General features: G+C 39.0%; 1 protein-coding gene across 12 annotated transcripts in view; it reads left to right on the top strand.

Annotated features, from left to right (window-relative positions):
- Nucleotides 1-4871: 4871 nt before the first annotated feature.
- ZMYND8 (zinc finger MYND-type containing 8) overlaps nt 4872-20723 on the top strand; it is a 57620-nt gene continuing 41768 nt past the window's right edge. For 4 of the 12 annotated variants that reach the window (XM_056507397.1, XM_056507398.1, XM_056507403.1 and 1 more), the window contains exons 1-2: nt 4904-5103; nt 16671-16741. In XM_056507397.1, the coding sequence (XP_056363372.1) occupies nt 5030-5103; nt 16671-16741 (145 nt within the window). In that variant the 5' untranslated portion in view covers nt 4904-5029. Of the gene's footprint in view, nt 5104-6539; nt 6827-7497; nt 7911-16670; nt 16742-20723 lie in introns of those variants that run through there. The other 8 variants (XR_008841968.1, XM_056507402.1, XM_056507405.1 and 5 more) reach the window with 6 other exon arrangements.

Below are 20723 nucleotides of genomic sequence, written 5' to 3' on the forward strand. Positions count from 1 at the left end.
TCAAATTGTAGAAATTGCTCTTTGAGAACAAACACAGAACAATTTGTAGGTCTGAAATTTGTCACAGAACAAAGCTGGTCATTCTGCACTAGAACTTGTTTCTTCTTTAAATAATTCACATTGTTTTCAAGTGCTTATAAAAACTGTACAAAAGATTAATATTTAGATGTTTGACAATCATGTAAACTTTCAAAATCTTTTAAACTTAAAAACAAAATATAAAAACAGGTGTAGGTAACATTTTTAAAGTAAAAGAATGAGCTTGGAACAAGCAGGAATGAGGAGCTTACTTTATAAAGAATTGTATTTGTTTTATAAATGTTTGCAAATAGAAGCAATATTAAAGAGAATTTTTAAATTTTATACATGAGTTACAGAGGACCAGTTTTTTATATGCTAAATTATACAGGCAGATGCATTTGAAGTTTCTGCTTCAAATGAGCCCTACCTTAAGACATGCTGCTCTGTTCTTAAGACAGTGTAGCATTTGTCTATCAAAATCCCTTTGCTGGGTTTTGGGCCATCAGAAAAAAAGGTCATTTTTTGGGTATTATTTGAAATGCTGGTGGTATTCTGTAGTGTCTATCAAGACCTAATTTTTCCTGAACAAATGCATACACATGTAAGCAACTCCAAGTGTCTGTGCTCTTTGTGTGGTTGAAATGTTGCATACAGGCTCACTTTTGACTCCCCTCAACTGACATCTGTCCACTCTAAGGTAATATGAGGATATTGTGGCCTTTAATAATAAAACTTGCAGACTAGTGACATACTTAAGACTTATGTACATAATTAACACATACTTGGATTTGATTGTTAAAGGCAAGTAGGTTAAATAGAGCATGATTTGTTCTGCTTTTTCAGAATGGGTGAAAAGCCACTTTCTTTCATGTGGGTGTGCATTTCTTTACAGTAAGCAAAATGAAACAACTGTTGAAAACAACTTTACAGTGGCTTTAGCTCAGGAATGTCCTCATTTTTGTCACCTGATAAGGGGAACTCAGTAAACATTGGCTGTAAGTGCAGCAGTGCAAGGAAAATAACAATCTGTAAATGTGGTAGAATGAATTCAACAGTTTATGTACATGCTAATTAATGTGTGTGCTAATTACAGGCAAGGCTTTCACCTGGCTTTGGAAGGCAAAGCCACAGCTGGAAAACATGTTGCTTCTTTACAGGGACATGATTCTATTCAAAGGCTTTTTTCATTCTTGAAGAGCCAAAAAGTCAGATCTACAGCGTCATTAAGACATGAAGAAAACCTAGTTAATACCACAAATGTGATGAAAAGATGGAAGTAGTGCTTGATCACGTAGTTTCACAGAAACTTCTCTTGGTGGTAGTGGTTGTTTCAATTACGTGGAGCTGCTCATGCGTGCTCCCAGTCCTGCCATGACAACAGCTCCAGCAGCAGTGCTGTGAACTGGTGTGAACTGGAGCCTTTCCTGGCTGAAGTCAACACAATAAATCTTTGATTCACTGTTCTCAGTGTCACAGTACAGACAGTTCTGCTAAAAGTGCAGCTGAGTGCTGTGGCTGGAAGGAAGGGCAAGATGCTTAAGCCAGTAAGTCTGACTGAAAAAGAAAAGAAACTTGTGGTGGAGAAAAAAAGGACTTTTTTCTGGTGAGAGGTAAACCACAAAACTGAGATGAAATAGCAATTGGAATAGCACATAGAGAGGAAAAAAGTGTGAATATGCAGAGCCTTGAAGCTGAAGCCAAACTGTGGAGGAACATGAAGGTGGTTAAAAGTGAAAGTGATATATTCTGAATCAGTGGGTTGTGTAGGAAAAATTAATGTAATAACTTTATCCTTTTAATTCTGTCACTTGACATCTTTGGTATGAGCTTTAGCTTCTGGGACATGATCAGATTTAATTAAAAAACCCCAAACTAAAACAACAGTAATAACAAACAAGACATGAAAGAAGTCATGTCATCTGATTATTGCTAACCAACTGAATACGAAAAAATCAATAAAGAAATCATAGTAATAGGATTGCAGTTTAGCATTATGTAGTCCTGAATAATTCCTCGCTATCAACAGTGACTTCCTTCTGTTCCCTTTAGAAGTACCCTATGTATATAGCAAGTGCTATATACAAGATGTCTCACACTTGGCAATTAGAATCACTTGGTGAAGTACAAACTTCTTTCAAGAAGACTCATGTAAATACTCATGCAGAGTATTTATATTGCCATGGCACAGAGTTCACTTGTGCAGAGCTGGACTCATCACAAAGCAGGGCTGACAAATCCACTCATTCACCTGCACAGTGGCTGTGCTTCAGGCCTGATGTGCACCATGTCTGCACGTGTCTCACAGCTGCTTTCTGGGTAACTACAAAAGAATTTGTCTGCATATAAAATATGAAAGCAATGGTATCTATTATACCTTTAATATAGAACATAAAATTTAAATACATAATAATGAAAATTCCATTTATACAGAATATCCAACAACCCAGCTGTTTACTTGTGGAGAGACTGGTTCAAAGTATGGGTGAAAGTGATGAAATGGGCTTATGCCTTAAGAAAACATAGGCTGTAGCACTTTAAAAAAGCTACAGCTGTTAAAGGGCTCAAAGATGCTTTTTTTCTCCCCAGGTATTTTTTGCAGATGATTGGACATGAATGGAGATTTCCTTTGGAAAGAAATGTACATGAAGCAATTGCAGAGCACACTAAAAAAGGCCATCAAGAGACACTTTGATGATGCAGCAGATATTCAGTGTATGTTACAAACGGAACCAGGTTTTAATCTGTAGACAATGAGTGACCATTTTAATCCAGAACCAGTAATGTCAGCCCGAAGTACTGATAGCTGCTCTTCAGAAAGACCAATGCATGCAAAGCCTTTTAAGCTCACAGGCAAACCAGGGATCTGCTGTGCAGAGATATCTTCTCCTGTAGCTTCTAATATTTTACAAAATTACCAACCTTCTTTGACAGGCCACTAATTTTAGAATCCAGTCTACTTTTAAAAATTGAGGAACTGTTTTCACAGACATTTATTGTTGGATTCTGTACTAGACAGCAGTCTACTTGTCTTCAAGCGGTTACTGATACTTTGTCAGATTCATGATAAAGAGGAAAAAGTTGAAGAGTTTTTTATTTCCAGGACACCGAATGACAATGTTTTATGTTCTTACTCTAGAAATCAGGTTATCAGCCAATGACTTGGAAATACTGGATTGAGCCACACCCTCTTAATACATTTTCTTTCCCCTGTTTTCATCTATTTATTTATTATACTTGAAAAATATGACACTTCCCTTTTGTGGATCTGTTCAAAATGCTCCATCTTTTGTCCATCACTTAATGTTCCTTCTCTGTCAGTGATGATTCACTCACTGTTGGAGTAAATATCAACCCCTGCTTCTGTCATACAGGCAGACATTTTCCTTCCTGGTATTTGTTTAATTTGGAGGCTCTGGTATACATTATGTAGTATAGTCCCTTTTAGCTCTGTGATGCTTCCTGGAGATGCTACACAGTGGGCACGGTTCTTTGCAAAGACTTGTGTAATGGGTTATACTTTTAACATTACTGTCCTTTAATTTCCTTTTGATTGAATTTGTTTTCCATCTTTCCTTTGGTTTCTTTGTTTAGCCTTTTTTTCTCCCTGACTCAGAGCCCTGTTTTCCCTTAATATCTCCAAAGAATTGAAAAGGACAAATACAAGCTAATCTGATCTCTGCCCTCTTTTCTGCTTCAATAAAGCTTCTCCTCTCATGCTCTTTTTGCTTGTTTGTTTTCTTTACCTTTCCTTCTCTTCCTCCACAAAAAAACAAAAAAACACCAAAAACAAAAACAACAAAAAACCCAAAAAACAAAAACAAAACAAAACAAAACAAATAATCAATCATTATTCCTATGTAAAAGACATGCAATCATGGTGACTTAATACAAAAATCTAAATTTTCCAGATGTACCTGTGTGTTATACTAGGCTTGTACCTCCTGCTGCAAAAAAAAAAGCATGTGGACAAGAGAATAAAGTGAAATATATTTCAAGCTTCCCCTTTGATTCCTGACAGATTCTTTTGTCTTTTTCAGCAGGGTAGCTGAGTGGCTGAATATCTATGCTCTACATGATGTGTTTACTATGGTTTTGCTCCTGCTAATGACTGTAGGTTTACAAATTTTTCTTTTGCGTTTGGGCCACAGCTTCCTTGAATCGAGAGGAGAGGGGCCTTAGGCCTTTCCTAAGGCTGCTGCTGCCTCTCTCCACCGTGCTTATTCTGTCTGATAGGCCCAAGTAAGTCAGCTTGGCAGCGTTCCCAGGCACCATCAGCATTACAACATTCCGGGAGTCGGGTCTGGGTTAGCACAAAGCATTGACAAATTCTGTGTATTTAGTTTTGTTCTCATGCTGTTCTTCATTGGGATTATGTTTTTTCTTTCTTTCTTTTTTTTTTTTTTAAGAGAATAATATTAGAGTAGAGCAGTCACACAATGAGAATAAATGCTAATGACTGACAATCCTCACATTTACTGCTTAGAGGAATCGAGGAATCAAAATTTGGATGTTTGTGTGTTGGGGGTGATATCTCTGAGCAACACAGGCCTTTAGGTGTTCCATTAAAAAGAAATCTATCTTGAATGGCTTGAACTGTTGAAACTGATGCAAGTGCTCACTGAATGTCATGAATTTCCAGTGTGTTCCTGCTGCTGTAGTGGGCTGTATGATTCCCTTTATAGCAGCACCCTCCCCAGTTTCTGCTACATTCCTAAAACAGAACAAATGGTCAGTGTATCCAAGAGCCTTCCTGCTCCCTGCCCTGAAAAACGTTGCCAAATCTAAAAACAGAAAATGCCTCCAGCAGGGATTCCAGAATTCCTTATGAGATGATAATTTGTACTCTGGGATGTTAATCTGTTGTTGCAGCCTGAAATGCAGAGCCACAGGAGTGTCAGCACAGGGCTGCTGTGGCAGTTCCCTGTGACAATGCTATCTCAAGGAAGAATCTGAATGCAGTATGGGACAATGCAGAGCAGGATGACTAATTTTACTGAGTGGCACAGTTATGAGTCACATCGGCTCTCAGGCAGAGAGGTTTGTGTGGTGTGGTAGTTATTTCGTGAGAGGTGCTGTATGGAGGTAAGGGAGGGCACCAGGTTTTTTTTGTGGTGATTGTTTCTGGGATTATAAGCACTCGAGTAAACGTGATGTGCATATTCTGTTTGCAACTGTTGTAGATTCAAGGAAGAGAGCTTTTTATGGTTGGTTTTGCACAGTCTGAGATCCTGCATGTTGTACTGGAAGAATGTTTATTTTTCTTTGGTTATTCTATCTCATTCTTTAATAATTATTGTTTCAATGTTAAGCGTCTTCCTCTACACCCTGCTTTGTTTTGGATTTTTTTTTTTTTTTTGCTTTTGTTTAATAAATAATTATTTGATATGTTTTAGAATCACCCTTTCATCTGCAATTTCCATTGCAATCTTCATGGCTACAAAATGATGATACAGAGCTATGCAACAGAGATGCAAAATTTTGAAAAATAATATAAAGGCTTGTTGGAGGCTCTCTAAAAATTTAACCTTTAAGACCTTCATGTGGAGTTAAGACTTCCTTCTTGGCATAGCGATAAATCCTCCCACTTTCACTGCATTAGCCAAAAGAACGGAATCACATTTTTTAATCAAAAACTTGGCAAGTGGCCCAAGACCAAACCGGTTGCTTAGACTCCGTTTTTTTAATTTTGTTTCACCCGCAGCATTTTAGCAGGAGATGAAAAGGTAAAGCGAAAACATCAGAAAAGCTAGGTGGATGTTTCTGTGTGGGGGGGTGCAGATAACTGGTAGGGAAATCCGTGTTTTCAGGGCCTGTGCTGATGGCAAAAAGCACCAAGTGCGACAGGGTTAACGGACAGGAAGCTGCAGTTGCAGCCGCTCCTGAGGAAGTCAGTTCTGTGTAACAGCCCCGAGCAGGCCGAAAGGTGGGGGCTGAGGGGGAATGGAGATCTCAGCCTCTGGGGTGACATGGATATTTTTAGTTTTGCTCTGCAGTGTTTTATACACAAGGAGGGCCTGCACCAAGTGGTAGCAATGCTCTGTGATAAAGCAATTTCCATTCTGGAATGGTTTTGGGGGAAAGGAGACATGAATGTTGCTGTTTAAGGCTTCTTTTTCCTATTAAGACTCAGCATATCGTGATATCTAAAGAAATCAAGCCCTGGGTACTTGGTTGCTCTGCTGCATGTTAATATATTGAAATCCTGGAGCAGGAGAACCCTTCTCTGAATCCTGAGATATTAATTTCAGTCACTCCTGGTCGCGTGCACTTTCGGTAAGTTCGGTTCTCCGCCTGTGGCCTCGCTTGCTCGGCCCAGCAGAGCACCAGCAAAGCGAAATTTCGCTTTCCGTGCAAACAAAAGAACAGCTCCTGAGACCTGGGCGAACTCTGCCTCCTTCGGGTTCCCAACACCCCGTGCCTTCAGCAAACGGCAGCCTGGGCCACACTGGCCGGGGCCGGCGGCGTGCGGGCGCTGCCCCAAGGCGGGCAGAGCGCGGCCGGGCCCGGGGCGGCGCGGCCCGGGCGGCGGCGAGCGGAGCCGGGCCTAGCGCGACGGCCTGCTCCGAGCCCGGGATGGCTCCTGCTCCCCGAGCCGCACAAAGATAATCGCTCAGGAAGTGTCTCGGCCAATCCCCTGGCGCTTTACATGCGGATTTGCCGGGGCAGCCAATCCGGGGGCGGCTTTCATGGGGAAGACAGATCATCAAGCCCAAGTGCCAAGCCCTCCCTGCCCGAGTACTGAGAGCCTGTCCTCCATGTTTTATAAGTATTGACATAACACTGTGTTAACAATGCATCCACAGAGGTAAGCCTTGCTTTTTACATTGCTTTTTCTCTAAGACCTATGAGTTGTGGGTTGAGAGTGTGATTCTCTGTGATTTCTCGTGCAAAACTCACACCACAGCACTTATATTAAGTTGGAACTGTTTAAATTTGCTTTCTTGGGTCACATGGTTAGTAGCCATTAGCCACAGCTTTATTTTACAGTCTGGCAAAGCCTTGGCATGCCTGCTTCTTCACAGGAGGATGGTGTTTGTAGAGTTTATCAAGATCCTGGTGTTCCAAAGGAGGTTTCTGTCTCTGTGCAGTTTGCCAGCACTATTGTCTGTTGTGTCACATGCCTGCTGGATAGAAAATGGAAGCTAGGGAGCAGATGCATTTAACTGCCCTACAGGGAGTCAAGCAGGGATAATGGCAGACAGAGGAACAGGCAAGTTTACCTTTCTAAACCGTGAATGGAACAGCTAAGATAAGTTATCTCCGAGAAAATACGGGATTTTTAAAAACCTAGGCATCAGCAAAAAGTGCTAATGGCAGATTGTAGATATTGGGCCTAGGTGGTGGTGTGCTGTTGCATCATGTTTTTTATGCAGCTTATCTTAACTTAAAATGATTCTTGAACCTTTTTTCTTGCAGGAGTAATTAATACAACGCTTTTCTCTTTCGGAGGGACAATGTATGGTTAATATTTTGTTCCTTTAAAAGGGAGTTTTTATGCTGCAGATTTTGGAAATGGAGTGCTGCTCAGTAAAACGCAGCAGTGCATCTATTTACAAATCTGATGCTTTATGGAAAATGTTTTTGAACTGTTAGCTTTCTTGTTTTGCATAGTTCAAACAGACTAATGCAACTTTTATCTGTGCCTTTTTGTTTTACATTGTATCAGCCACAGTTCTGTGTTGTGGAGTCCAGAAGATATAAAATCATGTGTGGTTCATGACAGTAGTACATGTTGTTCGTTCTTGGGGTTTTTTTCCCTTTCATTTTTTTTAACTTTTGGTTTAATGCTACGTAATTATTTCAAGAAATTCCTTTCTGATCAATTCCCAAATCTGCCAGCCTGTTGTATCTTCCTAACTGGAAAAATGAGATGGGTGCTTGAACAGTTGGTAAGTAAGCAGCATGCTACTCTCTGAACATTTTTAATAGTTTTCCAAACATTTTGTTTTTGCTGGGTCAGTTAGTGCAGTAGATGAAGTGATGTTAGTGGTTAGTTATGTAAAAGATCAGATTTGCTTAGCGTCCATTTTAAGGGACTTGTAAACTGCTCTGTTAGAATGTACTGTTTTTCTGATAAATTACCTCTAAATTTTGAAGCTTTTACTTCCTGTTTACCTTAGGACAGTGAAAAATGTTGTACTTGCTGTTTGTTCCTACATCATTAATTACCATGTTTGCAGGATAAAGTGCATTTTCACTGTTCTTGAGCTTTTTGGGTGTGATGAAAGTGCTAGTGCTCAGCAATGAAGTGACCTTATGAAGTAAAGTAAATAATACTTAATGAGCATATGTTTCTGATACTATACAAAGTGTAACCTCAGACAAGCTTGCTTGATTTATAACTAATTTAGAAACATTTTGTGCTCTTTATAAAGATTTTAATTGTAGCGCCTGGATGCTTGTCTGAACAAGCTGTTTTTCAGTGATCACGGCTTTTACAAAAGCAGAGGAAGGATGCTCTTTTGTGCTTTTTATATAATTTTTGCACTTGTTTTAACAGTCCATACACATTTATTATTTTAGGAAAGAACTGAAAGCTAGTCTGGCATTTCAAATGACTGCTGAGGCACAGTGCATGCAAACTCTCATAGACCCTTGCCATGTATTCTTTAACATATCAAGTTACCTCTGGTTGCTTGTTTACCAATGTATCTTATTTTGAATATTTCACTTTGGTTAAAAGCTTTCCTTCCCCCCACCTCCATGTTTTCCCCCCCCCTCCCCCCCCAGTCCCCTAGGATTAGATTATAAGAATGTCTAGTTCAATTTGAAACCTGAAATACTCCTGGGGTACCACTGAATTTCATGTGATAGTATTTCTGTATGCAATTTTAATGTGTTTTTCAGCACATACAAAAGTGCTGACACAGCTAAGAAGTTATTCTGGTTTTTGTTTTTCAGTTGCTGAAAAACAGAAATTACATTAGGACACAGTTTTCCTAGTAGTAGTTTATACATGCTAGCAGTTTACTTTCACTCTTTAAGAGTGAACAACATAATATTTGTTTAATGTGAGGAAGCAGGGGTAGGTGATCTGCAATCAGAAAGCTTGTATTAAAATGGCTCCCACAGGTTTTGTTAAACCAGGATCTGTTTCAAATCTGCACCTCCAGGCACGCTGCTGACAGTGAAGAGCATTTGTGTGAGCTGCCCTCGTGCATGTAATGAAACAGAGCCTCGTGAGTCTGTTAAAGTTCACTATTTTCAACCACTCGGGTATAATTCTTTTATAGTTCACAAAAAACAAATGTCTGCATTGCAGCAAGATGTCTGAGGCAAGGTAGAGACAGCAGCGTTGTGCCTCGGCTCAGCCCAATGGCGCTGCTCCGCCAGCGCCGGAGCCAATTGCTGCAGCAGGCAGGTTAAAGATTGACAATTGCAGTGGCAGGGCTGAGAAAGGCCTTCTGGAAAATTCTGCCATCTTTGTTCCGTCTAACTAAAGCAATTTCAGCCAAGCTGAAAGATTTCATGTATATCTATATTTTGGTGCTTTGTCAAGATACGGTGTTATCACTCACTTCCCTAGGTTGCATAATAAGCTGTTTTTTTTCTGTTCAGGACAGATGGAATGTGGGGTTTTGTTTAAGTGACAGATGCAGGGAAAAAGCACGTATGCTTTCTCCTCCCCAAGATTTTACTGGCCTGGATCTTGTTACAATCACAATTAGACAGGACATGTATGAAGCAATGCAGCTGAGGTTTATTCAGCTTGGAGCAAATGGCCATTATTCTGATTATAACTAGCAGCTAATCGTATAATTGCGCTGTAAGTTTTCTGGCTACTAGAGAGTAATTTGAATTGCCCAGGATGAATATGATTAGCCATTATTATTTAGTGCCAACATCCAGTTACTTTTGTAATTAACTGGACAAAGAATGCAGTGGGGGGAAAACAAAGGAGTGATCTGGATTATAAATCATGGTGAAAACAGTAGCTTTTAAAAAGCTACATGCCTTTTTCATTCTTTGCAGGCAAACTGTTTTACTTGGAAGCTACGTAGTGCTAGGGAAAAGCTGAGTAATTTCTTTAAACAAATGACACTACTTAACATATTGGGAATGAAAAAAATGCAGAGTATAAACCACCCAAAATGTAAGAGTCACACCCCCCCCCCCCCCACCTCACAGTAGGTAGGAGTATTGAAATGTAGCAGAAAACCTACATTGCTACTAAAGGAGCATGTAATAAAAGGAACTTCGTGCTCAAAAAGCAGAAACACATAGATTACATTACAAATTTAGCCCTTCATATCATGTCCACAAGCTTCAACTGGCTCTTCTTCCTGAGCTGTCTTCCATTTTGTGATACCACTTTTGCTTGAGGTTTTTGTTGTTGTTTCTGGTTTTGTTGTTTTGTTTCTCCTGTTCTGCCTTGTTTTCCAGTGGATTGTATTGTGTCACTTTTCAGCTACTGGCCTTATGGATCCAGTAGCTGAAACGTGATAACTGGTGGTCACTTTTCCATAGTGGTGGTAGTACTCCAGCATAATTGGTTAAAGGGAGATAAATCTCAGTAAAAGCTCTGCTCTGTCTGAAATTTAGGGTGTTAATTTGAATTTCCTAAGTATCTTGAAAGATGAACAAAACTTTTGCCCATGTAAAATGGAGTTGAGGGCACTTTTCAAATTTTGTTATTTGTGGATCCTCAGTATTTTTCCCATGGGCACATGAATCCCATTAGAGTGACTTTAAGCCTGTTAGACTAGGTTTGATTTACTTGGTTATTGTCTGCAAACCCCTTTGTGGTAGTACACTGGCTTTGAGGGGTCTGCACACTGGAATCCAGCACAGTAGGCCATCAGGCTTGGCCCTTTAAATTGTATTTAGAAAGTAATTTAAATACATTTGTTAATAAACATGTCTTGTACTCATGGGTTAAAGACTGATTTAGCCATAGCTACATAGGAAGTGAGTTTCATGCATTTGGTAGTTGTCTGTCATTCTCATGTTAACCCTTTACTGCCTGTTGTCAGAGCATCTGTATTTCACACTGTGAGATTAAAACCATGCTGTAACAGGATGTTAACATTCTTCATTCAGCTGATAAAAACCTTTATTTTCAAGCATGATTGTTCTCAAATTATATTTCTAGCATCTGAAATCTGTAGCTATTTGGCTGCCTGGCTTGGGCCTCAGTTGATAGCTTATAAACATAAATATGAATGTGTAATACCAAGGATCCCCCTCCCTCCCCTGATTTTTCTCTTTTGTGCAGCTATTTTGAATGGACACTGAATAAGAGTAAGCTTTTAAAAAGAACCAAAATGTTCTTTAAATAAAAAATAGTTACTTTGCTTGTTATCACAGGTAACCAGCTTAAACACTGCTGTACAGAGATATCTGAACAAGCCTTTTGTGTATGTTAATTACCTAATACAGAGTGTTATTTGCTTAATACACATGGAGCATTTTGCAGGGAATTCTGCAAAAGGAAATGTAAAATATAAGGTGCTCACACTGGAGGGTGAAGCTAAAAGTGAGTGATTTCCTTAGTAACCTGTGACTTCACAAATCTCCCTATCTTGTGCCTTTTTAGTTAAACGTCCGGATGTCAGGTGTCCTTTGGTCCTTCTTTACCATTTCTGATATTTAGGTGCTGGCTTTGAATCTTGCCCTGCTGTGTAAACAGGAGCTGCTGGTATTGAACAAAGTGCTACCATTTTAGCTCCAGAGCAGGAGTGAGGCAGTGCAGTGCTGGCAGACGCCATTTTAAGAGCCCTGCATAAATAGCATAGCTACCGATGAGTAAGAGACTGTTATAGGTGAGTGCTCATACAAAGCTGCTATTTATTCAGCAATGGCATGCAAATAGTGGTTTTTGGTTTTAAGTTTTTATTGAATGCAGTTTTTTTGGAATCATTATTTAGAATTGCTGCTCACAAATGTGATGCATGAGAAACAGGAATTATCTTAAAGATGAAATTCAGTTTTAGTGCTTATAGTCTTTAATCAGTTTTTTTTTTTGGGTTTTGTTTTGTTTTCTGTTACTTAAAAGGAAAAATGAATTCCAGAAATATGTAGTTCTTGATCTGAAATTCATGTGTTATTCCCTGATGTAGATCTAGATTGTGTATGTGGACATTAGCTGTTCCGAGTGGTTTTCCATATCTGTCAGTTTTTCTTGGTTAAATGTCAAGGTGCAGTAGTTCATCTGCAACTTTTAATTGCTCTTTGTAGTTACTGTGGATTAGAGCAGCTTTATATATTCTTGTGTATGTACATTTTCTCAGGTAAGTACTACTATTAGTAAAGGAACGATTTTCCTAAAGTCAGGAAAGTCAGTATATAATTCAGGAATGTGAAATTTTATATTAAAAAAACCCCATCCTCTCTTTAGCTTGGTAGAGAACATATTTAAAAATTAGGCAGCTAAGTTATTTTTCCATTTTTACCTAAGTATCAATAAATCCTGTATGTTTGCAGTCCTTATTTTTTTTTCTTTCTGTGCCCAACTCTCCCCAAAGGAATAATCTCCACCCCTTCTACCCTCATTCAGACACGCTAAACTAGTTTGTATCAAACAAATTAGCTAAACATTTTAGGAAACAAACTTCTGTTGTTGTTGTTGTTGCAAGTTTTGTCAATATGAGTAGGGAAGTTTTAAATGATTAATTGGTTTTCTGGTCATTTGACAGGGAAACTGGCAAAGCTTGTATTTCAGTTGTATTCTTAAAATGTTTTCCTCTGTGTTCATTCATCTTAAAAAGGAAATAAGAGCAGCTTTCAGAATTTCATAAGCTATTTGTTGTATTCATTTAGGTACTTAATTGAGTATATTTCAGTATCATTTCTGATCTGCAGCCTCAGAGCATCCCATTCATACATGCATGACAGTAATACATGCTGGGTGAAATAGCTGCTCTGAGCCCTACAAAAATGAATTCTCTAAATAAAACTCTCTAGAATAGTCTACTTGACCACACAGTTATTGTTTCCATGGAATGAGATACTTTTTTTAAATTATTTTGCTGCTGGTCTTAATTTTCCTTTCTATTTTGTTGTGGGTAATAGTGAGGTAACTGCTTAAGAACCTGTTTTTTCTTGAATTATTTAATTGGAAATTTTTTGTTAATACCTGCATTTGGAAGTTTGTGCTTTTCAAAGCATTTTCTGAATTTTCCTTGTATTGATAGAGGATGAAAAGATGTCTGCTTTAGAAAAGTTACTGTAAACTTGCTATGTATTGCTGGTATGTATTTATGAACTTGAATCTCAAAGATGACCACTACAGTCATCACTGCCAACCTTCAAACAATGTCATGTTGTGGAAGTCATTAAACATTAACAGCAAATAAAGCAATGGGAAATGCTTTTGAAGAGCTGTAAGTGTTCAGTGTCTTTCATAGCTATGTCTAACACACTTTTGTCCAGCTGTTCCCCACCAACACTGGGTTTTGTTTTTTTTTCTGAACCGTCTCTGTGGTTTTCTTATATGCTTAAATATTTGTGCCCTTAAAAGATTAATTAATTGCAGAGAATATGGAGACGTCTGTTACTCTGAGGCTCAGGTTTCATAGGTAGTAGGTAATTGCTGGATTTTGTGTGAGTGATGCACACAGTGCATATGTGCAAATAGGGAATGTGCTCCTCCATTGCTGAGGAAAGTGGAGAACCTTGGTATCAAGTGGAGAATGCAGTTTTGACTGCTTATTTATACTTAAAATCTTTGGGAAGGCTGTTTTCAGGCATTCTTTATGTGATGTTTGCATCCCTGCCCATGGCAGCAGTTTAGAGGCGGATCATCTTTAAGGTCCAAGCCATTGTATCATTCTATGATTATTTGTATCAAGGTTTTTCAAGATACTTTGTTCGCCTTACAGGTTTTTCTGAAGAATCTCTTGTTTATAGCACTATTGCAAGAACACTTTAAAGGGTGATGGAGGAAGCACACTCAGTTTCCTAAATTATGCTCTTTATATGAGTGGGACATATTCTGAGCTGAAAAACCCTGCTATGCTGTAATAATAGGTAGGAGTTCTGCCCTGTAACCCCCTGCAGTGCTGGGTTTGGGCCCAGGGGCACTAAACATCCTCAGTCAGTCTGAAACGTCTCCTCCCTGCTTTGGTCAGGGCAGTAGGAACAGTTCCTGCTATGGTGTTGCCGTATTGATCCATCACTCCCATTTCTCAACCAGGATTCTTCACAACTCTCTGCATTGTAATACTGATTTGTACCATCTACTGTATCTTTCATGTTGTACCACGTTCCCCTGTGGTTGTGTTTTAAACAAAATGACCTGATAGATTTGGATGAGTCTGGAATATTATGATGGTTTTAATGTAACTTAAATGTGAGCTGCTAAAAGGGTGGTGCCCTTTTTCTCCCTGTGTGGTTCTTTCCCATTTTCTGCATGCCCAGCTGCACAGTGAGTTACATTCCAGAACTGATTTGGATAAAATGGACATGATTTCTGGGACAAGAAGTTCTGGATTGGGGAAACCATTCCTTTTAGTAGCAGCCTGTGTAAATTGAGCACGAATGTTCAACCTGAGTCTTGTAAAACCTTGTATGTCCTAGTCTGTGTCTGAAACTGGACCTGTATTTTAGAAGCAGTTAGTGTGCACTGCCAGATTACTCCAGTCTTCCAGATTTACTGGATATGAATACATATTTACCTGAATGTGTTATTGATTATATATACACGATGTTTTAAAAATATGGGGTTTGTTACAGTTTGGTGATATTGAAATAGGATTTTATAAAGAGCAAGGGGAAGAAAAAAACTCCAGTGCAGCATTGGAAGAGAACAATGAACTCAACCCATGAGCCCATCCCTTCCCTTTGCTTAGGAGAGGAATGGGCAAAGGCAAGTGGTGCATGAAATGTTTTGGTGTCTGCAGGCCACTGCCAGCTCCTCTTTGCTGAGGCCCCTGGGAAAGGGTGTAACAAATGTGCAGGATAATTGATCTGCCCATGCATAGTAAATGTGTGAGCATTGTAATATGGTTGGCTGTGTTGTGCATTTAATCTGCCCATGCAAAATAAGTCTGAGAAGCATTGTGTTACAGTCAACTGTGCTACACATTTACCATAATTCTGGTCACAGGGATGCCTTGCCTTGCTCCTGAAATGATCAGAATAGTCCATGAGTTGGGAGGTAGATGCTGGTAGAATAGAACTTCCCTTCAGTGTTTTGTGACTTTAAAGAGCTTATTTTGTAAACTATTTCTGTATCCAAATGACAAAGAATAATGATTTCTGGCATTTGTGGAACTTCTCAGCTTTGGGTTTTTCATACATTGAACTTGGTTAATTTGTATGTAAAATTTCTGCTGACATAACTGTACTGTTTAAACTGTGAAAGGAATTGCAACCCAATCCCCCAGTACCTCATAGTTGATTAAAAGTAGTTTTGTCAAATAGCAAACTAAAAAAATCCTTCTGCTGTTAAGTTTTACTTTGTTTAGGAATCTCTTTTAACTTATACCCGTAACAAAACTCCTGCTAATATAAATTGTTTGTCAGGCTGAAGAGTTTCTCTGGTATAAATGTAACCAAGTCCTCAGTGTTGTTTCCGAGCTCTGATGAGATGTCTCAGGCAGATTTATACACAGTGGCTAAAGCAAAGGTTCCAGCTGCCCTCTTGGCCCTGTCCTGGGACTGGGGTGGCTGAATGGAACCTCAGCCATAGCAGCAGAAATTCATGATCTGCAAACTGACTGAGTGGTAAACTGTTTCAGTACAGGAGAGGATCTACATCTCTCGTGTTGTGCTCTGGTGCACTCTGCAACACCTGCCTGAAGCTCCAGAACCCCATTTATCCATCATTTTGAATTTGGGTTTGCTTCAACATTGTGTGTTTTCTTTTACCTTTCATCTAGGATAGTCACATCTCCAAAACTGCTCTGTAACTCTGTGTTAATTTTTGTTCATTTTTGCTCTCCCTTCCATCTTCTTTCCCCAAAGTGACTTAACAAGCCAAATTGATTGAGTTGTTTTTGTGAATGGCATCTCTATAGAATATCACAAGTAGAATATCAGAAAGTCAGATGTACTTTGTAAGAATTTAATTCTGCCTGGAGCAAATGAAAACTGACTGTGTAGGATTGAATAGTAACAACTCTGTAGTGTTTACTCTTTATGATTAATAATTGGAATTGTATTGCCAATAAATTATAAATTTTCAGTTTTCTGTTATACACTCTAGTTCTAAAATCCTTAAAAGCCATTAAATAAATAATTTTAAAATTACATTTTACCTTCTAATTTTGAAAGTTGTTTTGTGTTGCTAAGTCTGTTACTTCAGCTAATCTGTTCACAAATGCTGATGAGCATTTAAATGTTGGCAGGCATCTGTCCACATGGTTTATCTGAGATTAGAAGCTTCAAGGAACAAAATTCCTGTTTGTCTGTCACACACACACAGTTCATAAATACATTGCCATAATCTTTAGTACATGTTACAAGACTGTCTTTGGTACAAAAATGTAACTTTTGTGCTTGGTAACTTGCAGCATATGTGTGTACCTGGATTGTTTTCTCTGTGGTTTGATCAATGTATGCTCTGGCAAACAGCAAACCTTTCATTCCATCACAAATTTTAATGTAGTTGTGTTTGACAGTGTTGGGTTGAACTTAATGGGTAGAAGTAAATCATGGGATTAATATGGTCCATAAAGTGTTCTAATTCACCTTTTTGAATCCTGCAGCTTGGCTGAAGAGGAAATAAAGGCAGAGCAGGAGGTGGTGGAGGGGATGGACATCTCCACTCGATCCAAAGGTAAGAGGAATATTTCAATTAGATTCTACAACACAATTATCTGTAAACCAGGGTAGTGAAGCTGTCTGATCTACCATGAAGCTACTCTTGAATGAAGACTCAAGATTCATTGTATTTTTTACAATGACTACTGTATATTAGGAAGTGTTTTAATTTTTTCCTTGGTTTTCATTATATATCAAATCTACACACACAAATATTTCAGTATTATTTCAGGTGTATGAATAACTAAGGTTAAATTACCAAAAACCAGCAATCTCTTGTATCATATACCATGGCTTCCTTTAAAGTGGCACTTCTAGATTGGCAGGAGAAAGTACTAGTAGAAGCAAAACTATTAAGGTAGTACTTCCTACTTGAATTCTTTTTTTCTCTAAGAATAAAGAATCACAGTAGCATTTCTGTTTCCACAGTAATTAGTCTCCTGAGCAGTATGTATTTCATGGACATTCATGCCTGTCCATCTCTTTTTGTATTTGCAACTGATTTTGCAGCTGAGTTTACCTGAAAGCCATTTCTCTAAAACAGCAGCAGTAGTTATTACCATTCTTTTAAAGTTCTGGCACATGTCTAGTTACTCTTCACATTTCTACAGCAGGGCTCACAAGTCTGGTTAACTCTGGATGTGGATGTGCAGGTGGGATTGTCTTGAAGGCATGGCACAGATCATCTGCATGCTCTTTAATGAGGAAGCTTGGCTGGATAACATGGTTATAAAATTGGATCCAGGTCTTATTTGTACTAACAGACTGTAAATTTCTTGTTTCAGTTCTCATGGTATGGTTAGGTGAGGTAGTACATGTGATCTGACACCTCAGAAGAGACACACTTGCTCCTTTTGTCTCTTCTCCCTCTCTTTTTCTCCCTTGTCTCCTGATCTTGTATGTCAGTCTCCACCACTGGACTGCTTTCAATATTTACTTCTCTTTGTATTTCAGTTTTCTAAGCCAGTAGAAAGTAAATGTTTTTGTTACTTCAATGATTGCTACTGACCAGAGTAAGCTCCCAGCTCTGCACTCCACCACTTACTTCCGTTGTGGTGCTTGTCACATCCCAGCCACTTGAACTTTCTAACCAACTTAACAGCTGAAGCATTTTTCTGCTCTTGTAGTGACCAGTTTGTTTGTGAAAGAGTTTGATAACATAAGAACTTGGTGTAACAGACAGTGGGGGTTATCAGATACATCTAGCTGCCCATGAAATCTCATCTTTATTCCTCCTTAGAAACACTGGCCCGCTTTCTAGTACTAATAAGAGTTCTGCATGCCTTAACTGAGCTAAACCATTATTTATGTCATTCTGACGTAATTAATGTCTAAAAACACTTAAAAATCTGGTATCTACTTATGTAGATGTTCGCATTTTAGTTCTGGTGCTTTAATCAGCCACAAACAGGTGTATGGGCCGTACAAAAGGTTTCCATTTCCTCATGGTAGTTCTAGTGCTGCCCTGACCTCAGGATATGTTGTTTTAGTGAATTAAGCCCACAGGAAAATTTTTGCTTTTTGTTTGGTAGGGTTGAGATGAAGTTTCTTAGGACAGCGAGCTGATTTAATGTCATAGTTATTGAAAAGGTCAGTCTGTCATGTCCCAACCTTCTCACACACCATCTTGCAACTTCCCATGCATTGTGGGCTCTTAACAGTTAGAACTGGTCCATTCAGAGGGATTTAACCTGGCAGAAAGAGACTTGTGTTTTCATACTGTTCACTGTTGTTGCAGTTCCCTGAACCAGTTGATGCCAAAGCCATTCTCACCACGGTGCTGGTTTAGGTTGACCCAAGCTGTCATTGTGTGGAAGCCACTGGTCCATTCATGGATGTTCTCCTAGTGCTTTAAATACCAGTGGGAGTGATGTAAATGGCAATTCTGTATCACCATAGTAGAGATAAAACTTAGCAAGTGTTGAATCACTGTAATAATAAGGGAATTGGTATTTATTTAACTAGATACTGATTTGCCTTAGTTGGTTTGTTAAATTTAGCATGTATGTTGATAAAACCACTGCCAGCACCACTCCAAGAACAAGAGTAACAACCACCCACCCCAAGCCCTCACAGGCTTATATTTTTTCCAGTGAAGAATGTGGGATATAAAGAACTCTTTAGACTTACCTGTAAACCATTTCTCTTTGTTGTATATTCAACCTAATCTGTAAATTAGTGATAGAACTTTACAATAGTTGAAAATAGATTTTCTCATAGAAAAGAGAATCATAAGTGTCATCTCCAAGAGCTGGCCACGTTACAGGTCTGCTGTAATGAATCTTTCTGGACTACTGTTATTTGGGTTAAAGCAAGCTTCTCTGATGGTTCTGTGCAGTATTTCTGCAGCAGAGAAGTCACAAACCAGGATTTCAAAACTGTTATTCTGCTCTGTGCAAGCCAGAAAAAGTGCAGCAAAGTTCTCAGCTGGTGGGATGGTGGCAGCCTTGCCTCCACTTGTAGCAATCAGCTTGTGCAGAGTTTTGCTTTGTGTGTTTGCAGAGGATATGGCTGAGGAAGTTGACCCTATCTAGGCAAACCTGGTGGGGAGCACACAGCTCCTTGTGCTTTGTTTGGGTTTTTTGATGTGTGAGAAGCCTGTACAGGAGATCAGTCTGTGGCACTGTACAACTTCAGACTTGACCTGGAGCAGCGGATGTGCTGCAAGACTGTAACCTGCTTACCCAGCAATGGTTTGTGCAGCTCATGTGAGGCTGTGTCTAAAGAAAGTTGTAGGGAAATAAATTTAATTGCTTTAATACAAATTAGCCTGATGCAGACCTCTTCATGAACATTCTTGTTTTGGTATAAGCAGTTTAATTGCTATAATTCAATTGCAATTCAGTTTAAGCTGAACTAAACCATGCATTGTTTAATCTTTAACACAGGTCTTAACACAGCCTTTGAATTGGTCTAGGTAACGTGGTGGTTTCAAAGCAGCCTAAGCTGGTCAAACTGCTCAGTGCAGCAGTTTTATCCACTTCCTTCTATACCTAAGCTGGCAGGAAACTAACTGAACCATAAAACATGAACAGTTTTCTGCTAGCTCAGTGTGCTGGAACAGCTTGGTGGACTGCCAGAACTGGTGTAAGAGAAGAAGACAGGAATACACCAGTTGGGTGCAGGAAGTGTGGAGCTTTGTTAGCAAGCATTTAGACAGGGCTAGGCTGGAATGAAAGCAGAGCTGAAAGTCATCACTGGCACTTCTTTCTTTATATTGTGATAGATAAAGCAAGTCTGTAGCTGGAGTCAGGGCTGTGAAGTCCTACATGTTCAGCTGCATTTCTTTCCCCTTCTCCTTTGCTGGCTGTAATGCTTCTGCTGTTGCACAATCAGATGTGTCAAACAGCTGATCTAGCAGAAAATTGATCATTTTTTGTAGTACCAGATTTTGCCTGAATTGTGTATTGATTAACCCTCCTGTTGTATACAAGTGCCTGTCTCCAAACTTTGTGACAGATTGTGGGGACAGATACCTGGTGAGGTGGGAAAGAGAAGTAGAGTTACTCCAGAAGTTATAATTTAGATCTATTTAAAAGCTGTGCATGTGCAGCCTTGTTAAAGACAAGGTTTTAAAATACACTGCTCTCTTGATGATAACAAAAAAGCATAATGCTCTGAGAACTGGAAATGGGAAATGACAGCTTAAAGGGAATACAGAGTTCAAAACCAGAAAATGGAGTAAAGAGGGGATTACTCTTTAGTGAAGGAGAGAGGCAGTGGATTACATTATTGTATTTTGTCCTTTGCATATGATACATTAACCTGTCCAGCAGAAACATCTTGTTACAGTTCTGTTCCAGCCTTATGGAGTACTTTTAGCCTTGTTTATTAAATATTTCAAGAGGGGGCTTGCAAGGTCTCTTGATAAATGTCTAAGCATTTCCAGGTTGTGGTTCCAGAGCAAATTCTGTCTTCACTTGTATTTGTTCTTTTTAGACAGAATGAACTCTCCACTGTGGATTTTCTTCCTATTAACCTGGAAGATTTTTTTTTTT

The sequence above is a fragment of the Oenanthe melanoleuca genome, chromosome 20, assembly GCF_029582105.1.
Source record: "Oenanthe melanoleuca isolate GR-GAL-2019-014 chromosome 20, OMel1.0, whole genome shotgun sequence".
Lineage (NCBI taxonomy): Eukaryota > Metazoa > Chordata > Aves > Passeriformes > Muscicapidae > Oenanthe > Oenanthe melanoleuca.